The following is a 22,578-nucleotide window of genomic DNA, read 5'->3' on the forward strand; positions in this document are numbered from 1 at the left end:
GTTTTGCTAGCTTCTATTAATTGAGTTCTTAAACAGAACAAAATGTGGTTTTTGCTGTCACAGTCCTTATTAATTAAGTTGATCCTGGAAATACATTTCTGTAGGACTAGGGTTTTATTCACTTTTTAAAAATACAGTTGGATGTGATCCTGAAGGATATTTTGTAATGTAGCAGTGTGTGCTTTAATTTAGTTGAATTACATTCAGAGTTAATCTTTTTATTTAAATTGAATAAACAGTTCTTGAAATTCATTGAGTTGAGTATCACCTCTGTGTTCAATCCAAGGTCAAAAGACTTAGAAAAAAATTATAGTGAACAGCTGCTTCATTAGTGCCAAACTACATATCTGTTATGCTTATCTCTTGATAGTCCTTTTTCCCTTTTTTTTTTTTTTTTAAGAAATATCTTTTTCATCAGTCAATTTGGCAATGATGCAGGAGGTTCAGCAGTAATTGTAGCAGGTTAGAGAGATGTTTGCTCTCATCAGTGTATGCTGAGAGAAGCAGTGATCTGGTGGTTTGCACTGATGAGATTTATTTTCTGTCTTGGCCTTTTGAGACTTGTAATTACGTTTACTCCTGTGAATATGCTTCATGAGAAAAAGCAGTGATTGCCTAAACTGAATTATCATTTGATGTGGGGAATGGTAAAGGCTTGAAATTCTGAGGTTGATTTTTTTTTTTTTCCAGATTTGTACCACAGTAAAGTGTATGGGTAACAGGGCATAACAAACCATAATGGCTCAAATGGATGTCAAAAAAAACCCCCAGCCCTAATTCACAAAATCAAGCAGGTTGGAAAAGACCTCAGACATCATAAAGTCCTACCTAATACCTAACACCTCCTGACAACTAAACCATGGCTCCAAGTGCCACATCCCTACATCCAATCTTTTTTTGAACACCTCCAGAAACAGTGACTCCACCACCTCCCTGGGCATCCCATTCCACTGTCCAATTACTCTTTCTGTGAAGAACTTTCTCCTCACCTCGAGCTTAAACTTCCCCTGATGTATCTTGAGACTGACCTCTTGTTCTGTCACTGGTTGCCTGGGAGAAGAGACCAACCCCCACCTGGCTACAACCTCCTTTCAGGTAGTTGTAGAGAGCATCAAGGTCTCCCCTGAGCCTCCTCTTCTCCAGGCTAAACAACCCCAGCTCCCTCAACCTCTCCTCATAGGGCTTGTGCTCAAGATCCCCTCACAAACCTCGTTGCCTTTCTCTAGACATGTTCAAGTATGTCAATGTCCTTAAATTGAGGAGCCCAGAACTGGGCACAGTACTCAAGCTGTGGTCTAACCAGTGTTGAGTATAGGGGAAGAATGACCTCCCTGCTCCTGCTGGCCACACTATTTCTGATGCTGGCCAGGATGCCATTTGCTTTCTTGGCCACCTGGGCACACTGCTGGCTCGTTTTCAGCCAGCTGTCAACCAGTACCCCCAGGTCCCTTTCTGTCTGGCTGCTCTCCAGCCACTCCAACCCCAGCCTGTAGCACTGCATGAGGTTGTTGTGGCCAAAGTGCAGAACCCAGCACTTGAATTTGTTGAATGCCATCATGTTGGACTCTGCCCAGCTATCTAGCATGTCAAGGTCCCTCTGCAGAGCCCTCCTACCCACCAACAGGTTGACACCTGCTCCCAACTTGGTGTTGTCTGCAAACTTACTGATGGTGGACTCTGTCTCCTCATCCAGATCATCAGTAAAGATATTAAACACCACTAGTGACAGGCTGCCAGCTGGAAGTGGCACCATTCACCACTACTCTCTGGGCCCGTCCCTCCAGCCAGTTCTTAAACCAGTGCTAACTTTCTAGCCACAACCAGGAGAAAAAGTGCAAAGCCTTATCTTCTGCTAGCTTTTCTACCTGACAACCATGTACTCTGAAGCAGGAAGTACTCCTGATCAGTACGAAATGAGTTGTATCCTTACAGGTCAAGAAATGTTTATCTCAAGTGTAGAATCAGTTACATGATACCACTCCTGACTGATGTTTTTGTAATATGCTTTTAAGGAAAAACCTAGCAACAGAGAACCTGTGGCCTTACCTGGAAATTGATTGTGGTTCCTTTTTTCTTTCCTGCTTTTTGATACAGTTATCTTCTTGCTTCTGGTTAAGCTAATTTGTTATGATCTTATTCCATGTGGATGTAGAGAACAGTGGATTATTTTTATGCCTTTAGCAAAGTTTCTGAGTGGGATTGCAAATTTGGAGCTAGACTAAGCAGACCCCTTTCAAATTTTATGTCAAATTGTATAAAAGATGTGCTGAAGATAGAGGTCTATTTGGTACACCAGGATCAACAAGCTCACCAGAAGATGGAAAAGAAACTATTCACTGGAAATATACTTCTTTTTAACTTAATTTCTGTTCACAAGTTAGAAATGATATCTTGTATCTTAACTATTGTTAAACACTGATTTACCTGGTAAATGCATCACAGGATTGCTTGAGGTTTTGCCTGTGAAAATTGCTTATCCAGACCGTTCTGTAGGTACATACTAGTGATGTTTGTAGGAAGCCTTATCAGTATGTAAGTAGAAAATTACTGAATTTTATAAATTTATTTCCAGCATATATGCCTTATTTTCCCTAGCGTTTAGTACTCTGTTTGGCAAGGTTTGAGTCATTTCAGTGGAGTTAGTATCCCCTCTACTTTAGTGGTTTTGGTTTTCACCTCTTCATTTTTAGAGCAGAATGTGTTATGCAGACTACCTGTCTTTAGTCAGGGATTACAGATAGGAGAAACCTAAGTTCACATTCACTTTTCTGCTGTCAGCTATCATTTGTTATTTGCGTGATGATTTTGATAAACTCATCAACTCTTCATCATAAAATGAATGAATTACTTATGCATTTTGTACATGTTGCTTGGTTTGGAGCACTTACCTCAAAAATTTGTTCTTTCCAGTAAAAGCCTTTCCCTAGTTTCCAAAAGAATACTTAGATATAAATTGGCTTCTTTCTTTCATCATGTCCTTTATCGTAAAAGCTTCCATCCTCTCGTAAATTAGGTTCTCCAGTCTCTTGTAAATTGGGTTCTCCATTCCCATGATCATCTCACTAGCTGTGGCCTAATGGAAGTCTGTTCTTGAACACAGATGATCAGGATTGTGATCTGTTTTCCAGATTAGGTCTCATTAAAGCCTTCTGTAATATTACTGTTATTTGCCTGCATCCTGGGAACTTTTAACAGTTCACTATGATTTTCTATGCCTTCCTTTAATTAAGGAGAAAATCTCATAATTGTATTCTATCATGGGAATTCGTCACTAAGTAGCTTCTCACAATATTTCAGTTCTCCTTAAGAAAATGTATTTGACAGAACATAAATAATAAAAACCTTTGCTCTCAGCATTTACAAATTCATTTTTGTACATGGTACTTACAAATGGTTTCCTAATGCTTGTGTGTAGACATTTTGTTACATAGTCTTGTGTAATAGACTTCCACAAAAACCATCACAGAAAACCAGTTTTTACAGCAGCTGCTGAAAAGTGTTTATACATGTCTGTCAAAGTTGGTTATTTCTTTATGAGTAAGAAATACTCCACCTTTCCAAGTCTTATTTTAAAAATGTGTCTAATTCTCAGTACCACAAATTGAAAGTAATTTCAGAACATGGTGCTGTGATTTGGCCTAGGTAAAGGAAGGTAGCAGAGTTTTACGCTGCATTTAGTGGCAAGATAAAACTAAACTTTGGGAAAATCCTGTGTCTCTTCCACCTCATTTTTTGAGCTGTCTAGGTGATAATCCTGACAAACAGTGTGCATTTGTATTTGTTTCAAGGGAAGAGTGCATGAAGTGCATAGTTTTCCCAGCCTTTTGAGTTTCCTTGCAAAAGAATTCTGTCTCCCAGGCAACGATTAAAACTGGGGAAATTGTGCTTTGTTGTAGTCTTGTCCTCTCGCCCAAGCTCCAAAGCCTACCAGAGCTTGGCACTTCCCCTTTGCACTGATGCAGTGTTCCCATAACCTGTTTAATTTTGTTCCTTTATGCAGGGATAACTTTAGTAAAATAAAACAGACCAGAAAAAGCCTCCACTTTCCGATAGCAGCATAGTGTGGCCATTCTCTGCTGTATTGCACTTGCTTACAGCACCATTTAGAAATTACTGTATTTACAGAAAGGCCAGGAAGTCTTGAAATGTCTTGAGTGCCTGCACAGGTACTGACTAGTGTGGGTTATATGTAAGATGGCCTTACTTTAGCTTCTGTTGTTACCTGCCTTGTGTTTTGCCTAGCACTTAATTGCAGTAAAATACCTGTAGCAGACTTGAGTAATACTTTAATCCATTTCCCTGCTTTAATAAGATTAATTAATTTCTAATGAAATGTCTGTTAGGTTATGTCTAAGGAAATACATACAAAAATAATTAAATACTACTTATGAAAATGTGTTAGTCTCATTGATGCTGTATACAGCCAGCTAGAAGTCAAGGGTACACAGCGCTTTCATGTTCTGTTCCTGATCCATCATCTAGGATGTAGAATCTCTTTCTCGTGCAGATTGATAACCAAGGCAACTTCCATAGCCATTGTCAGCAGAGATGGCTAACCTGGGTTTTGCAGCTATGTAGCTTGTTGAAATCTCATGTCCTCTGTAAAAAGCTTAAAAGAAATAGCTTCATCAAAATTCAGACATATACTTTTAGGTTTTGACGACGTTTCTCACCACTTCAAGTCCCTGTCTTGAGACAGATGGAACATTGCTGCCACCTTGAGGTTGTTTTGTGTTTATATTGAGAAACTTCTAATTTGCCAGGATGGTGGAGTTTAATGTATTGCATCTGGTTTATAAAAAATGCTGGGAGTGTGCAGAAGGGGTCAGTGAGCAGTTGTAGCAGGTATTAGCCAAAGACACACAGCCAGGGATGGGAATGGCTTTGAAGCAGGATATTTGATTGAATCTTGTTCTCTGTAGCAGCAAAAAAGCAATGAAGACTGCAGAGCAAAGACTTCATGTGGAGAGAGTTGACTAGTGAAATCTTCTGCCATTGATCATTTTTATAACTCTAGGAGTGAAGGGGACACAAAATTCCAGAATGGACTAAAAAACATAGTGATTGTACAGTTCCTAACTCTGATCCTTTGGATCCTCTGTTCTTTGGAAGTCTAACCTGGGCAAATCTGAACAAGCTCAAAAAAATGTTATGCCTAGTATGTTGCCCTTCTTAAAATCAGACTTTCCTCTGCCCTCAGTTTGGTGAAAGTATACATTAAAAAAACATTATCTGAAGAACAGTAGACAATGGTAAATGGAGATCTTAGAGCACTTTGAAGTTTATGCACTTGGGAGATATGCAGGTTCAAAGAACAGAAGAGTTACTCAACATCCCATCTCCTCCTGTGTTTATGGGAGATCTTGCTTCATCTGAAACCAAATAAGGTCTGGCATTTGCTTTTTTTAGTCTCTTTCCAATGTTCCTTCTTTTCCCTAAAAGGAGGGATAATCTATCATAAGTATTTTCAGCTATTAAATTGAGATTTCTGTTGCAAGAAGAGAGACTCAGAGCAACTATTAAATAAAGTTAATTCACTAAATTACAGTGTCTGTTGTTTAAACCAAATCCAGTGATGGTGATGTTGATGGATTAGACTTCCACAGAACAATGGCACGAAACAGGAACACACTGTTGAAAGCACTATCATTGAGTGAAATGCTAAGTGTTATTGCCTCATTTTGAATTTGAGTAGCTACATCGTAAGCTTCTAGGTTGTTGAGAGGGGAGAGTCCTGTTATTGTTGTTACTATTACTATTATTAATAGTAGTAGTTACAACTGACTATTGAAATGACCTCTTTTTATATCCCATAAGAGATGTGGTGGTTCCATGAGTAGGTCCATAGCAGCAGTGAACTAGGTAGTTGTTGCCCCCTTGCCTCTGGCAGCTTGCTGTGCTCACGCGCCCCTTACTACAGGGTGTGTGCCTGTGCAGAACTTAGTACTTCCACAGTCCTATAGTACAGGTACAGGCCTGTGGTAAACTGAATTACAGAATATTTATAACCTAACCCCTTAAAACTAACTGAAACAAAATCATTAGTGTTTTTTCCTGCCAGCTTTGTGCTGTGTTTGTTTCACTACATGATAGTATAAACAAAGGTTCTGGGACAGCGAAAAGGGCAGTACAGGGCAGATATGGCTGAGGCAACCTAGGCAGCATGGCTTGGGCATTGTTGCTGTGATGGAATACATTACTACAGAGCAGGCTTGACCCATTTTAATCGTTGTTGTGAGAATTATGTAGTTATCATCAAAATCTCTCATGAGCCTGATGTTTAATTAAAAATGCTCTTTTGTTAGTATCCTGCTGATATTTTTCGCTCTCTCCATCTGAGGTTACCCAAGTGGTCCCCTCTTCTGATATTTATTGCCTAGTCTTCCTGTCGAAAATATACTGAATTTGTTCAAAACAGTATTCCTCTGTTCTACTTCCACTGTGGTGAGGTGTGCCCACACTTGCTGTGTCTGGAAGTCCATATCAATGGGGCTGGAAAACAGTACCACGCCTGTTAAGGTTTAAAGGTAGTCTAGTGTGTCCTCACCCCAATACAAGAGATTTATCTAAAATGTATTCAAAGAGGAGATGGAGCAGCTTCAAACTCTTCACCTCATGAGTCTCCCCTGTCTGTCCCCAGAATGTTTTGGAACTTTTCATTCTCTCTTAAATCTCTCTCTCCCAATGCCTCATTCCTTATGCTAGAAAACTGACTCTACCTCCTTGCCAAATCATTGTGATACTTCTCAATCTCTTTCCTCTCTTCCCAGTGCCTTTCCTTTTCTCTTGTACTACTTGCATTTTCTTTTTTTCTAAGTTGTGTATGCACTCCTGAGCTCTCCCTTTTTAGACTTCTTCTCGTTTCTTCCTCACTTGCAGTGAGCTGCCACCAGATTGCTTGGAACGAGCTATAGTTTTTCATGGATGCATCTGTGGTCATTGCCTATTTAGTTGACCAAAATCATCCTCCATCACTCTTGTTTCTTCCTTGAGAAATATTCAATTTCCTGGGATGTAAATTTGCAGTTGTACTGTTTACCTTGAGACAATTAAATGGATTGATTTTAGGCATTGCAAGGCTGTCAATACAAAGGCAAAATGCCCACATCTGCACAGGACCCTAGGGAAACTTGACTTACCAATTAAAAATGCAGTATTAAAGCACGCAAGGTTTTGATTTTTCTTTTTGCTTAGGTGTTTTCTCTGTAAGAACACAATTTCATAAATTTTCATAAATTTTGCTGTTAAAAAACCTTAGACTTTATATTCCACTCCATCTTGATGTTCATTATGCTAAAACACTGACAACTGCAAATCGTGTAATCTGATCTGTGAAACCGTTTGCAGAACTGCAGAATAGGAAGAGTGTTCATTTCTGTAGAAGTTTTCCATGCTTCTTCAGCAGAATGAAGTCCAGACACTACCTGAACAGGAGAGAAGGGGTAAATAAATAAAACCTTTTCAAGCTTTGATCTTGCAAGGAAATAAAATTACTGCAGTCAGAAGTGTAATTGCCTTTCTTACCACCCTAAAATAACGGTGTATTTATCTTGCAATAATTACAGAGGAAGCTCAAATAATCTTAAAGTAATCGAGCATTATTCTTCTACAAATAACTAATTGTCAATTGTCTGGAAAAGTACTCATTGTTTCCTAGAATTCTGTGTGCTCAAATCATAGTTTGAGCAAATTTTCTGTGGCTACTGGTGTGCCAGTCCCTTCCTGTGGAAAAAAAGTCTATTCATTTTGGTCTTTCTATGGTTCTAAGGTGTGTGGCAAAATGATGCTGCCCACGAGATGGTGTTTCTGTATTAGCTTTCTGTTGTGCTTATTTCAGGGAGGCAAGGTAATTGACAAGAGAATTAGCCATTACATTTTAATTACTTGTGAGATTTGTAAATTTGTATCTTAACTCTATGTTGTTTAAAAAAAAATGGTCTGTCCTACAGAAAAGTTGATTAATGGTAATTTTTGCATTTTGGGTGCTCTAACTTTTTTTGTCTTTTTTTTTAACATGAGCCCCATTCTTTCCTTGAGGATTTTGAAAGGAAATAACTGCAAGCGTTGCAGCTCTACAAGCACAGAGCATCCAGATTAGATAACTCGTGATACGAACATTACAGGATTTTTTAAACAGAGCTATTAGATTTCAAACATGCTAGTTTTATCTTTCTCTATCTAATTTTATCTTTATCTCTACTTAGTAAAGACAGTAACCTTTTTGTTGTCTTTACTCAGTAATCTGTGTAAGCTTAATAGAAAGTTGTATATGAAGATGCAACTCAAGTGTTTGATGGCTAGAATGTACTATTGGAATTTAATAGCACTGATTTCTAATGCTAATTATATTTTCAAAAGTATGAATATATAAAATAAATCTGTGATGAGCATAAAAAGGTAATGTCCTCTTCACTTTGTTTTATTACAGTCAGAGACTAGAAATGAAAGCACAAATTGCAGACGCATTCATAGCAAAATTCCAGCTGACACCAGATGAAATGAACCTCCTTCGAGGCACGAAAGATGAGCCAATTACTGAGGTAGCTCAATGAACATTAAAAGCTTTGCCCTGAACTAAAATGTAGAAGCGTCCTAGCTGAATTGCATATGAGATCTTATTATCAGTTTGTAATTTAATTTTTATGGAGGAATGTACCTTTTAACATAACAGTGAATTTCTGAATAGCTTAAAATGTGTGATGAAAGATTCAAGTAACAAGAAAGAAAATCAACATTGAATTCTACTTTGCGTAATGTGTTTAAGGGGCAAATGAGCTGTCATGTGGTTCTACACTTCAAAAACACCTTTATGAAGTCTGAATTTTCAGTGAAGATGTTTTAAAACATCATCACGCTCAAAGAAAGCAAAGGAGAAATCAGCAGTGCTTCAGGAATATGTATGTGTATGTGTGTGTATGTTTTGCATGTACATGTATATAGATGTTCAGTGACTTGAAACAATGTGAGTCTTGTGCTCATAATTATTTGCTTGATGAAGATACTAAGTGCTGATTTACTTTTAGCCACCTTCCAAAACAAGTTTTTGAATATTTTTGTGGTTTGCGTAAGAAGGCAATTTGTTCTATAGTAGAAGCAAGCTGAATAATGCGTGAATTGACTACACATAATAGATTTTTATTATTGTAGTTGCATAGAAACCTTCACTTAAATGCAGACTACCTGCTGAGACATACTATCTCATTTCCACAGGCATCCTGTTTGCAGTTAAAGCATTATTAAAGATATGGAACAGATAACCATAAACAGTGCTAATGAAAGCACAAATGGAATGTGTGAAATGATTGTGCACTTGAGTAATTGCTGTATGCTTTTGTGCCAAATATTGAAGTGGAAAACATTCACGTTTCTAGAAAGCACATGGCGCAGGGAACAATGGCAGCTACACTGTGTCATTTATTTAGTGCTTGGTTTGCAGGGGAACAAGGCTTGGTCTTTTTGATACTTTGATCTGTCTAAAACGTTTGCAGAAATAACTGAGATATAGTCATAGCTGTGCTACTGAGATGGCAGACTTCACTATAAGCTCTTCTTCGCTCGTGATAAAAGTACCTTTCCCCTATGATAGAATCAAACTGTGTGCCTAAAACATTTTCCTTCAGGTTTCTGTTTATGTGATTGTTTTGTTTTTTTTTTAAGGTGTGTAACCATTGTACTTCATTTCAGTTTGCTCTTTCATTGCTAGTGCAAATGGGGAGAAGATGATGGAATGTGTAGTAGTGTCCTCAAAAATCTCTCCAAAGCATTGGCTAATAAATGTAACCCACACACATGCTACCTAAAAGATGGGTTAAAACCATGTCTTTGCGGATATTGAATATTTATTTTGTGGAAGAAAGACATGAGGTAATGGGAAAGAAAAAAATTCTAAGACTGTTTAGGTGGAATGAAAGGTGTGAGGTGGCAGAGGGGGGCTTGTAATTACAGCAGCGCTTGGAACATAATCATGTGAGGAATGTAAACATGGAATTGAAATGGCAAGTATAGAGTGCTAGAGATTAGAATGAGAAGTTACTGCTTTTAAGTACTGCCTTTATTTTATTTTGATTTTTAATTGATCTAGGATTTTTTCAAGGCATTGGGAAGAGTAAAGCAAATTCATGATGATGTCAAGATTCTCCTCCGGACAAATCAGCAAAGAGCAGGGTGAGTGCTATTTAAAATACATGAGTGCAAGATAACTGTTTACAGCAAGGTCTCGTTCTTTACATCATGTGGCTATACAGAATATTTTGCAAAAAAACCCACAAAGAATAGTAATGTTTTTAAATTTTCATGATTGTAATAATGGTGTGTGGTGTTTGATTTGGACATGCCTTTGCCAGCGCTACCTAAAATAGTATTTGCAAATAAAATCGTTTTGTCTTGTAGCTTGGAAATTATGGAACAGATGGCTTTACTGCAAGAGACATCTTATGAACGGCTTTACAGATGGACTCAAAGTAGGACTAAGAATATTTTTATGTTTATGAATATTATGATGATTATTCCTTTAATTCCTTGATGTGGATTGAACTTAGCAAAAACCTTTTTGGGTTTCCTTCTTAATGAAAGATTTGTCAGGAAGTAAATAGTTAATTGGAGACTCTTCTTTTTTGGGCCAATCTCATCTGTTTGTAGAACAATATTATGTATTGGTATTAGATGCTTTTCCATAGAGAACAACTACGCTTTGGTAGTGTAAGCAATTGTTAAGTGTATTACATTTAATTTTCATGACGATTACAGGGAAGTATTTGGGTTTGACAGTTTTGTAGCAAGATCTAGTTTATCTGGAGAGCTGGCTTATTAGTGTTATAAAAAAAGCCAAAATCAAACTTATTTTATCAGGATTTTCTCTGAGTGATAGTAGGTGATTCTTTGTTTGCATATATACTCTGGATCCAAGTGCTAGTGTTCAATATAACATCTCGATAGTGTAAAATGTATTATGTTATTACTTCTCTCTTCTCCTAAGACAGTGACAGGAAGATTTGTGGATAAAAAGATGGTGCAGCATGATGTTGTATTTGTTAGCCATTCTTTAGTGGATGACAAACCCTCAAATAACGGTTGTGGCTTCACCCTAATAAAAATTTCTAAATTTTATGTTGATATGGTTTCCACATTCTTGTATGGAATTTACAAGATTATATAGTTAATGTGATTCAAGTAGAAAAAAAATCTAAACAAACAAACAAACAAAAAACCCCAAATGTCAAAACAAACCCACAGCTTGCTTAAATACTTGCTCCCGTTTTTCTTAGTAGTTTACCTGGAATCTGATAACAGGTATAAAGGAGCCTGATACAGTGCTGATGGTTGAATAATTTAACATTTGTACATGGGTACAGATACTAAGTTTAATAATTTGTTTCAATTTGTGATGGACCTCCATCCAAGAGTGAAGTACTACTTGTGGGGAAGTTTAATCACATTAATGTGAACTAGGCCAGGTAACATTTTGAAGGCTTCAATTCAAAATCAAAACCCCTTGTTTTAACTAGTTTTCTTGTTTGACATCTAGTGATAACAGTATAAAGAACACACTTTCATCTGTATTAATATTTTATAGATGAATGCAGAACTTTGACACAGGAATCATGTGACATTTCTCCAGTTCTCGCTCAAGCCATGGAAGCCTTACAAGATAGACCTGTCCTGTATAAGTAAGTAAAATTTTGTGATTAACAGAAATTAGTATTTCCAGCCTATAAAATTTAAAGATGAGCAGGGGTTACTGTGCCAAGGATGGTGGCAGTTTAGTCCTGTGTCCAATTTTAAAGAAATTTAAAATTTTAAAATTTCAACTTCTTTAAATATCAGAAGTATTTTTGACATAATAATGATGCAGTAAATGTCATGGGACTTTTTTCAACTTGCCAGTTTCTAATTTAACTAAAATGTCAGACTTTTTAATTTTAATGTAAATAAATTATGAATTACTACTACCCTCATTATAGGGTTTTTCTGAAGAAAAAAAAATGTTATCCAAAGCTTGTGCTTGTATCATTTAAATTTCCAAAGTTATAAACTGGTAAAAGTTAATTAGCTTTTACTGACATGCTTCTGGGACTGTCTTCCATTATGTGCAGTAATACTGAAAGCAATCTAAATCCTCTAAATCCTAGGAGTACATTATATAAAATGTATATGTATGCATATATAAAATATACTGCTGTTCAGTTCTTGCTTGGAATTCACTGAAGGAATTTCTTAACGTAGATGAAATGGTAGGGAATAGAGACAACTTAACCACAAGATGGCACTGCAAGAACTGTTTTTATCGTGGTGAGGGTACCTGAAGAGGTGGTACTTATACTTTGCCTTTTAGGTTCTTGAAAAATGCATTCATCACATTTTGCAGCTATTGCAAATTACTGTCAGCCACAGGCATCCAGGGCAAGAGTACTAATCACTCTTTGAAAGGCTAGCCTAAGAGTATCAAATGTGCAAAGGTGTAGGTACGTGACACTGTAAGTCTCCATGGAGCAGTTCACAGGGAAAATGCATAGTGCAAGTGGATCTTAAAAATTCTGTTAGTATGAGAGAGGACACACATCGTGACACTCTCAGTCAGGTCTGCTAGTTAATGTGAAGAAGAGGTGGTGTCACTTGACCTCCACAGCTGGTGTGTGTAGTGCAGTACGTTGCATGGGCTGTAGCTGGGGATTTCAGAGTCCTTTCTCCTCCAGGCCCTCTTTGACAACTGCAAAGGATCAGTCAGACCTGTGTTCAAAACATTTTATAGGATTCTTTATAGATACAGCTTTTTTTTTCTGTAGTAAATACTTTGTTAAATTATGTTACATACAAACTTCATGAGACTGTTTTGCTTTCTCAACATTTATGGGAAAACGTACCATTTTTCTGTATAAATCCACAGCTGGCCAGTTTGTAACGAATGTGCAAAAGAGACTTTATTTTCTTTCTGACACCTCTCACAAACAGCAGTACTAGTATTGCCTAAGGTAAAACTTGGTAGGTAGGACCAAGGCAAAAGTAAACATTACTGTGGAAGATGCAGCCATATCTCTCATCATATATTATCAAGCTTAACTGCTTCTACAGCAGTATTGTCAAAATTGCAGTACTCTTAAATCTCCTTTACCATTTAAATCTCCACATTTAGTTTATTCCTTTCCAAAAATTTTTTATACCATCAATGCATAACAAGCTGCTGAGTTTAAAAGGTAACAAATTATGTCACAGAAGAAAATAATTTTAAATTGTTGTTGATTTTATGTGTATAAGAACCTCTGTGTGAACTAAACACTTTTCCTCCAAATCACTGCCCTTGCATCTGATAAAGATTGTAGTTTGAATTGGTAAAACTGAGTAAGATGGTGATGGGCAGGAGTTTAGAAACAGAACTACAACTTATTATCTTGTATTGACTTATGTCTTAAGGTGGCAGAAAGATTGCACCATGTATGGACTTCTGGGAACCGCCCGGATCCAAAATAAACGCTTCAGTTTAGTTTTCATTTCCTGGTTCTAATAGAAAAATGGAAAAATGCTGAAAGCACTGATGCTCTTCCATCATCCACTCTAGTTTTCAAAGCTTTTTCTCTACCTCCTTCCTTTTCAGAACCCCAGTGATCATTATTTCACTGGGTTTTTCAAAAATTGAAGCAGGCTTGAAAAGAACCCAAGTGTTGTTTTCTTCACCTCACCTACGTATGTGTAATAACATAGTGGTAAATACTATGATTCTAGTATAAATAATAGTTATTACAGATGCAGGATTTTGTAATAGTTACACTGTGTTCTATTGATAGCAAAAGGGAAATCTTGTAATGATCAATTATATAGCTGTTGATTGCAGGCATAAAAAGAAAAGCTTAATTGGTTTCTACAAACACTGTGGGTAGTCAGCAGCTCCTACATCTATCCTGCTTTTAATTGCACACTTTTTTGTAAATAGTTAATTATTAAATACTTTTTTCCTTATACTTTTTTTCAATGGTAGGTATGTGCTCTCTGAGTTAACACATATGGCATATGAAGAAAAAGATATTTTTTTGTTCCCCCCCCAGTTAGTAATGTAGTTTGAAAAGTGCAAACCTGAAGGTTCCGTTGAACTTCTTATAGCATAATTGAATTTAACTTAGAACATATTTGAAACAGTATATTATTTTCTTTTGTATTTTTTTCTCCGCATCTGTTGATTTTGAATGCAGTACTAATTTTACTTCATTCAGTGAGTAACATGCTTTTTATTATTATTTTTTTATATCTGTTCAGCTGCTTGGTGTCATTGGTAAGTGACACCATGCTTACTCTTCGGTATTTCTTCAGTTATATTGGAAAAATACTGTCATGTGTATTTTCTTTTTCTCCTTAGTAACTTACGTGTTTTGTTCAAAATGCTTAAATTTATTGTGGCATGGCTTGCAAAAATCCTGTTTCTAAGCAGATATAGGAAGGATGTTAGCAGTGTTCATTTCCCATTGTTCACTTGCTGTCATGCTTTAGCCCCACAGAAGGTAGCCTGCTCCAAAAATCTGTGTGTATCTTCATGGTATCTCCTGTACTACCAGCAGTCCATTTCAGTTTATATACTCTGGGCTGTGATTTTTCCATCCACCAGTGAACAACTATCAAATGAAAGTAACTCTTTGAATCATGTGGTAGCCTTAGAAGTAGGAGAAAGCCTTGTGTTGCAGTGTAGCAAGTTGCTGCTTCTGTCAGCTGGACCACATTTGAACAGGAGTCCTAGGTCTGTCAATACATGCTTATATGTACAAAAATGGAGAAACTGATTTTTCATATATTTATTTGTGTGCAGTAAGGGAATGGGTGGGTGAAGGGAAAGTTCTCTTTTGTATCTGTTTAGAGGAATCAAGAAAATCAGATGGTTTTGAATGCTTCATAGTAGAAGCATTGATTCAGTATTTCTAGAAATACAAAAATGGTTGCTTGTGTTAACTCTAAAGTTGGGCCAATAAACTGTGATGAGGTGAACTGTTTTGTTTTACCCATTTTCATGTTTCCATAACAGGTACACGTTGGATGAGTTTGGAACAGCTAGGAGGAGTGCTGTAGTCCGTGGCTTTATAGATGCTCTTACTAGAGGAGGTCTGGGAGGTACTCCCCGTCCTATTGAAATGCACTCCCACGATCCTCTGAGGTACAGTACTGACAAGAATGTATATGAAGTAATCCTTCTTTTGCCTGTTGACACTTATAATCCCTGACACCATATACCACTGATTTACACAAACATTTCTGCCTTTATTTAGGTACGTGGGAGATATGCTGGCCTGGTTGCATCAAGCTACAGCTTCTGAAAAAGAACACCTGGAAGCTATGTTAAAGCTTGTAACCATTCAAGGTAGTACTAGATTTTAAAACATAAATAGGGAAGTGACAGAAAAGATGGCTGTGATAATTCAAAAAATGTGGTTAATTTCTTGAGTCGGGTGCCCGTTAGGAGAGTCTGACCTTAGATTTTTCTGGAAATAATTATGTAATAGCTGGTGGTTGCATTTTGCCAGAAGAAAGCCCTTAACAAAGAAGAGTATTTGAAAATGCACTTTTTTCATTTCACGGTACTTACAGCAGATTTGCACTAAATTTACAAAGGGATGTTTTGGACTGTGGTTGAGAGTTCAAAAATTGTCTGTGATATGTATGAATACCTACATCTATGAGACCATTACCATAGGGCTGCTTAGTGATATGATTCCTGTTACGCCTTGCTCATTTGTTTAGTAAATTTTTTTAATATCATTTCTTCTTCCTAGAATTCTCTTCCTTCTGTGTTACAAGTAAAACGGAATTCTGCCTTGTAACGTGGTGTTACAGATTTATGGAGGTCAGAGTAGGCTACTCATAGATATGTGATTCTCATGCCTGTTCTGTAGCTCCTTTACTCTGTATTAAATACATTGGATCCTTACTTTAAAGAACTTCATTGTGTAGAAGCTGCAGTATGATTTTCCTCCATAGCCTGAGCCACAGACCTGTTTGATAAATTAATCAAGTATACTCAGTTGTAATAAACTCATTGTAAGAACATATGTTTGATGTGTATCTCCTGAGCTTTTTAGACTGTATGTCTTAATTGAGGCCTGCCCTGGGATTGAAAGTGGATATGCATTCTCATTTTTCTTACTGCTGGAAGTATTAATTTGCTTTCCTAATTAACAGTATATGAGCAAGGAGGTTGTTTAGGAACTCTTGTAAATCAAACAGCATACTATAGAAGTGAATTGAATATTATTTATTGACCGTATCTTAGGGAGACATGAAAGCAGGCCTCATGATGGTTTTATGGTAGAAAAAAAGCTGTGGTAATTCTTTGTACATGACTGATGCTTCAGCTGCACTTTGGGAGTCCTTCAGGAAGAGCTGCCCCATAGAGGGTGTTACTGTATCTGATTCTGCTGAGGACTGGGCTACTGCTCCTGCCCTGGCCTGCATTCTATTCTGAAATTCTCCCACCTCTTCATGCAGTGCTCTATTTAATAAATCCCTTGGCCTTCTGGTAGGATGTAAGGCTCATCCTACCTCATGCTATGACCTCATGATTAGTTATATTCAGAGCATTTCAGCCATAGATCAGAGTAAACTACTTGAGAGTACAGAGACTGTAAATGTTTTTTGGGGAAAATTACTGAAAAGTCACCATGCCAAAAATTTTTTCCCCAAGTCAACAGTTTAAATGAGATTCAATGTGTCTGTCTGAAGCAAAACTATGTTTTCCTAAGCTCTTCAATAATTGGTTTGCCAACTGGTTTGCAGCTTTCAAGAAATGTAAAGAGGGATTCTTAGCTTTATACTGGGAGCCACAAAGGCTGGGAGAGCGCTGTCCATTAACTGTTCCTCTGCATTTTTTTGGTGACAAGAGTGATTATGTGCACAAGATCTGCAAGACAGAATAATGGGTTTGACAAGAACCATTTTTGGGAAGTGTAGCCTTACAAAGTACCTTGAGATTATTTGCATTGCATCAATAAAGATCATGAGAATCTAATTGATCTGCGTTCTCTTACACTCTTGAGGTGTCAGGTTGCACAGGCTGTAGCAGATGTTGAATTAATTTCCTGTAGCTATTTAAAAAACGAACATCTTGTTTATCTGCAGTTACAGCTAATGTCAAAGAGCTGCATCTCCAGACAGCAAATCTTCTCAACTAAAGTTAGTTTGGACGTAGGCATTTCCGTAGACTTTCTTTGCAACTGTTTGCCATTTTTTTCCATTCCCTATAGAGGGAGCCCAAGAAACTACTATGAATAAGACGCCTAACTAGGGGGCTGAAATTAGGTCAGTCAGATGTTTTAATTTCAACTTGAGTAGTTTGTGGATGGTTTTATTGTTTTCAGACATCCCTGTTCTGGGTAGAGATTTCTGTGAATTCTCCTATAACCTCTACAATTTAAGGATTATGGAGAATGTGTTAAATCTCAGCCACACAATCTTCTTTAAAAAAAAATCCACATGCATAGCTATGAGCGAGACAGAGGCATGAGTGGAAGAAAAAAATTGTGTGAATGCCACATTTTTTTGGAGGAACATTCCTATCTCAGCTTTTACTTTGAAAATGACGAACTGTGTAGCCCATAATCAGATATTTAAGAATAGCTTTTAAAAAACTTTAAAACTTTAAGCTTGCAAACGTTAACTGTTTAAAATTAATCTCACCAAAAATGTTGGTAAAGTCTTAAGCACTGAAAACATGCTATCTGATGTTGTAGTGCACAAGGATAAAGGACTTTACAGAGATCTTGTGCTTGAAAGAAAGGGAGAATTGCAGGTAGTCTGTTTAAAAGATGCAGTGGTTACCCATTTTTTCATGGAGTTTCAGGAACCTGTCTGGAGAGCAGAAGCCAAAGAAAGTCCAAGAAAGGTCTGTCTGTAATAGAAGGATCTATAGAGTAAAGTGATACAGTAGTGCAGTGGGCAGTCAGAAGCATATCTTCAGTAATGGACTGTTTTCTAAAAGTGATATGGAGTCTCCAGGGATTGCTTATTCCATAAATGGTTTAGGTCACTGATGTGCTAATGCTTGCAAGAGTCAGGTAATCCATTCTGCTGGACCATTTCTTCTTACTGTTTGCCATATCTAAAATGTTCTAATTGAACATGAAAATACATCTGAAAGAAGCAGCATGTGAGATACCAAGATTGTGATTCCTTGTGCTTTGGTATTTTAACTTTTATATTTTTGTAGCTAGAACTTTCATACACAACAACTTGTTGTGAAGTCCATCTGGCCTAGATACACTGTTGCAAGTATGTGCTAGGTGCTTGTTACGTTGATGAACAGTGAAAGTGTGACTATTCCTACTAAAATAATGTGTAAATTGTTAGGGTGTATCTGGGAGCTAGCGGTTGCATAACCGACCGTACGTCTTGTGGTTTGTGATCTTGTTTTCTTTCTGGATATCAATACTCAAATTTCTAAACATATTTTCATTACCATACCAGTTTAGTGTGCTGGAATTCTTGATGGCCACAACACTGCATTCAGTTGTTTCTGCTCTTGTGGCTTTTCTAGTGTTTTGATGTGAAGAGACATTGGCACACATCTGATCTCTTATAATTTTTATTCTCAGAAGTAATCTCTTTTAGTCTGAAATAAGATCTGCAAAATATAGCTTCAGGTCACCTGATTTCTATCACGTCACAGTCAGTTTGTTTACTGTTCATTGCATGGGTCCCATCTGAAGATGAACTCCTGTTGACAAGTTTTAAATTAGAATTTAAGTATTGCTTTCTCTGTAAATCTATTCTGAGTTGTTACTGAAGTGAGAGCTTGAAGATCTGTTGCTTTCAGTTTGATTGATTTATGACAGTACTGGTTGCCATGCAACAATTCATTTGTGTTCCATGATAAGATAGGGCAATATTCTCTTTTGTGTATAGTTCTGTGAAAGATGAGTTTCAATTGCTGCTGGGGAGGAGGCATTTGCTAATACTGCAGCACACAGCAGTGTGGAGGTACATGCATGATTTAATTTATAATGATGCCATGAGCAGCCCCTCAGTGCTGAATGCTGAGACACACCTGCATTTGTGATTTGGGCCTTTCACCCTGGTCGGTACTCTTGCTCCTTCAGTTTAGTTTTTTTTCCTGTTAAATTTTTGGTTTCTTGCTAGAACATTTATTCTTCCCCTTGTTCCTTCTCCCTCAAATCCCTAGGCACTATGTTGTGCTAGGAACAATTGCATAGCATAAGGTAATGAGTCTCCAGGACTCTTGTTTTGTCATGCAGCTATTTCTTAATGGGTAAATTTAAAGTTCAGTGGAGGTGTGAACTAGTCTTGTGGAGAAAAGAACATGCAGTTCATAATGCTTTTTATGGGGGAGTAGCTTCTGCATTTGTTTATTTGTTTTATAGTCTTGAAGAAAAGAGAATTACATTTGCATAATCTTAGCATGTGTTTGCCTTAACTGTAGGTGTGGAAGAAAACATTCAAGAAGTAGTTGGGCACATCACAGAAGGTGTCTGCAGGCCTCTGAAGGTGAAGTATTTTGTTTTGTTTGAAGGTGAAGTACTTTCTTTTCCATGGCATTGTAAATATAAAAATTATTATGTAATGTTTTTCCATAACCTTTGGCCCTGTCTCTACAATCTAGTTTCATCATCTGTGGTTAAGAATTATATTCATAAGTAAAAAAATTAAAGATTCCATAGTTCATGGATGCCTAGTTTAAATAGTAATATAGTGTGAGATACTAGGATACTAAATCTGTTACTCGTTTGAGTTTAATAATTCTGTGCATTCCAACAAAGTAATTAGGAATAGAATCAAACCTCTCTGTAAGAGGGAGTCTTGTCCTTGATTTGAGTACTTGTCATTTGTAGAGTTGGTGCAGAATAGCATTTTGCTTGCCAGATTCTTTACACTTGTGTGCTTCTGCTGTCTGTAGAAATGTCACCCGAAATACTGTCAGTGGTTAGTTATTGTGCTAATAAAAATGGAAAAAAGCTAAAAGGTGATTAAAGACTTCCTATTGTATTTTAATAGAATGTAACTTATGTTAATTCACTGTCAGTCTAGACTTCCCAATGTAAAATATGCTGTACTTATTGTTTCCCTGGAGAAATTTTCTGTAGGAAAAAAAAAAACCAAAATCTCCAAGCAGAAACGCCTTCATATAATGCAGTTAGATGATTGCAAGCCATCATATTGAATAGAACAAAAAGAGACTCATTCTGGAGCAGTCTTTTCTACAATATATTGTTCTTTTTGAAGATTGTCCACAATAAAAAAATAACTGCATTAATTTCAGAGAAAACAGGTTTTTTTCTGTAGTTCTGTGGCACCACAGTGTACTGCTTTTCTAGTGGGTTTCTGCTGATGTTTGCAGACCTGTCACTTTGATTTGATTTGATGCTGAAATATAAAATAGCCTGATAAAAGACTAGTCATAGAATTTCCACAAGCACTGTTAAATACAGAATTACATAGAATTTTCTTACTGGTTTATGCCTCTCCATGTGGGTGTACGATGTGATACAGTTTCCTTACTTTTGAGGAAGGATCCTGCTTATGCAGTACAAATTGTCCATGATAGTTGGTTTGAGTTTTAGGCATGCAAGTGATTCTTGAGTTCTCACTGGTGGTAGGTATTACCACTAGCCTCTCACTTCAGATGGAAGTTGGAAATAGGGTCACTGAAAGCATTTAGATTTTCCGTAGCACATAAGATGAAGTCAAAACTAATGATTTTGATGTCTTATATAGACTTTGGACAGTGTTTTGTGGTCAACCAGCTACAGAATGTATAGGATTAGGAAATGGAGAGTGTATGTGCCTGAGCAGATAGGTTTAGTCACTCACAAATTTTGGGTGTCCCGTGCAGTGAAGATTCCTGTAGGGAAAGCAGCAATGCTTCTTTTGCTGCTTTGTTTTGTTAGTTGTCATTTTTGTTTCTTAACACTAAAATCTTTTGGGTATTGGTTTTTTGTTTCTTGGTTGTTTTGTTTTTTTTTCTCTCCTTCTGTCTGTTCTGCCTTTTCCTGTTTCTTAATTCTCTTCCCTATTGAACAGCAGACAGATAACTTGGGAAAGCTGGTGATTTGTGTGTAGACCTTTCACACACAGGCATATGAGAAAACAGTGCAGTGATAAGTCACTGTCTATCACTGCCTTGTGAGTGCCCAAAAATTGACCCTGGGGCAGCCTTTTATGAGTAGATTGAGGCTGTGTGTTCCATGAAGACAAGACATCAACTGTCCAGCTGAAAAAGACAGTCAGAGTTGTTTTGGTCTGTGTAGCCAGTTGTCTCATGGTTGAGATAAAGAGTTAGCATGAATAGCTGGTTGTTAGTTATAAACATACCTAATTAAATACCAGTAGGAGGCATATAATCTCTCCTTTAAGTGAAGGACAGATTACTCCAGGTGAAATTTTGTCTTTTAGGTAAAATACAAAATACTTTGGATGTTCTGAATTGCTGCATGATGCTAATAATGATCAACTGCTACGGTTTAGGGATTTTGCATCTTTGCAGCTGTTTTTGTTATTCGGTGTTGGGGAGGCTTCTAGTATGCACTGATATTACTTCATCAAATGATCTCATTATTTTGAAATTTCCAGTAACAAGTTTCAATAAAAATCTGTAGGGTTTTTAAATTATTTTTTTAAGAATACATGCACCTGCTTTTTTTTTTTTTTTTTTTTTACTCTGAAGCTTGGCAACCAAGAAGCACTTTGTACGTGCAGAATGTTTTGGTTAACTGGATGCTTTCTTTTTAAATCTATTTCTGGTTAAATTTATTTTTCAAAAATCAGACATATATTGCATATAAAATCATAGAGGTTGGCTTTTGAAATGTATGACCTGAAGGATGCTTGTGCTTCTTTATTCTGCAGGTTAGAATTGAGCAGGTGATTGTGGCTGAGCCAGGAGCAGTTTTACTGTACAAGATTTCTAATCTTCTTAAATTCTATCACCATACAATCAGGTATGCAAAATTGCACATTATATTAAAGACGTCTATAACTGTGTGTATATAAGGGCTAATATAATGAAAAGAGTATTTTTGTGGCTTGCTTTTCACTCTATACTGTGCACCCAAGAAATGTGTATGATATCAAGCAGATATCATATTTCCGTTGGCATTCCTCAATTCACATTGAATCGGCTCTGGAATATAGCATCAGTTTGCCACAGAAAATGTTTGTTCTGTGTAGGTACAAATAGTATACAGAAACCCCCTACAGAAAACATTTAAGATGACTAAGTTCCCCTTGAGAATAATCTAGAATTAAATTGTGTCTAGAAATTCAAATTTCTTTTTCTTCCGTAAACAGCTATGTTGTGTTTGATACTGGGTTTTGATACTGTTTTTTCCTAATTATGCACTTGCATTTTTCTATTGGGAAGATAGTTACATACATTCTATATCTTGCTGTGGAAGGTGTACCAATCATCTGCCAACCTCTCAGATGCTGCTAAGAGCATAGAAGCTGGTGAAAAGCCAGAATAGCTGCTTTTATACATTGTGGCATTTGCAATAGTGTGGTTGGTTGGTTTGTTGGTTGTTTTTTTATATCTGGTTGGAAGAGACCTCAAAGATCATCCAGTCTAACCCTCAACCTAGCAATGAAGGGGCAGCACTA

General features: G+C 37.0%; 1 protein-coding gene across 1 annotated transcript in view; it reads left to right on the top strand.

The window, feature by feature from the left end:
- The window catches only part of COG6 (component of oligomeric golgi complex 6), a 53,373-nt gene that overhangs the window by 9,786 nt on the left and 21,009 nt on the right, over positions 1-22,578 (top strand). The window contains exons 5-12 of the mRNA XM_054381656.1: positions 8,429-8,540; positions 10,082-10,164; positions 10,390-10,460; positions 11,573-11,666; positions 15,002-15,130; positions 15,243-15,334; positions 19,406-19,470; positions 21,829-21,920. Of these exons, the coding sequence (XP_054237631.1) occupies positions 8,429-8,540; positions 10,082-10,164; positions 10,390-10,460; positions 11,573-11,666; positions 15,002-15,130; positions 15,243-15,334; positions 19,406-19,470; positions 21,829-21,920 (738 nt within the window). The remainder of the gene's footprint in view (positions 1-8,428; positions 8,541-10,081; positions 10,165-10,389; positions 10,461-11,572; positions 11,667-15,001; positions 15,131-15,242; positions 15,335-19,405; positions 19,471-21,828; positions 21,921-22,578) is intronic.

This window comes from Indicator indicator, chromosome 1 (assembly GCF_027791375.1).
Source record: "Indicator indicator isolate 239-I01 chromosome 1, UM_Iind_1.1, whole genome shotgun sequence".
Lineage (NCBI taxonomy): Eukaryota > Metazoa > Chordata > Aves > Piciformes > Indicatoridae > Indicator > Indicator indicator.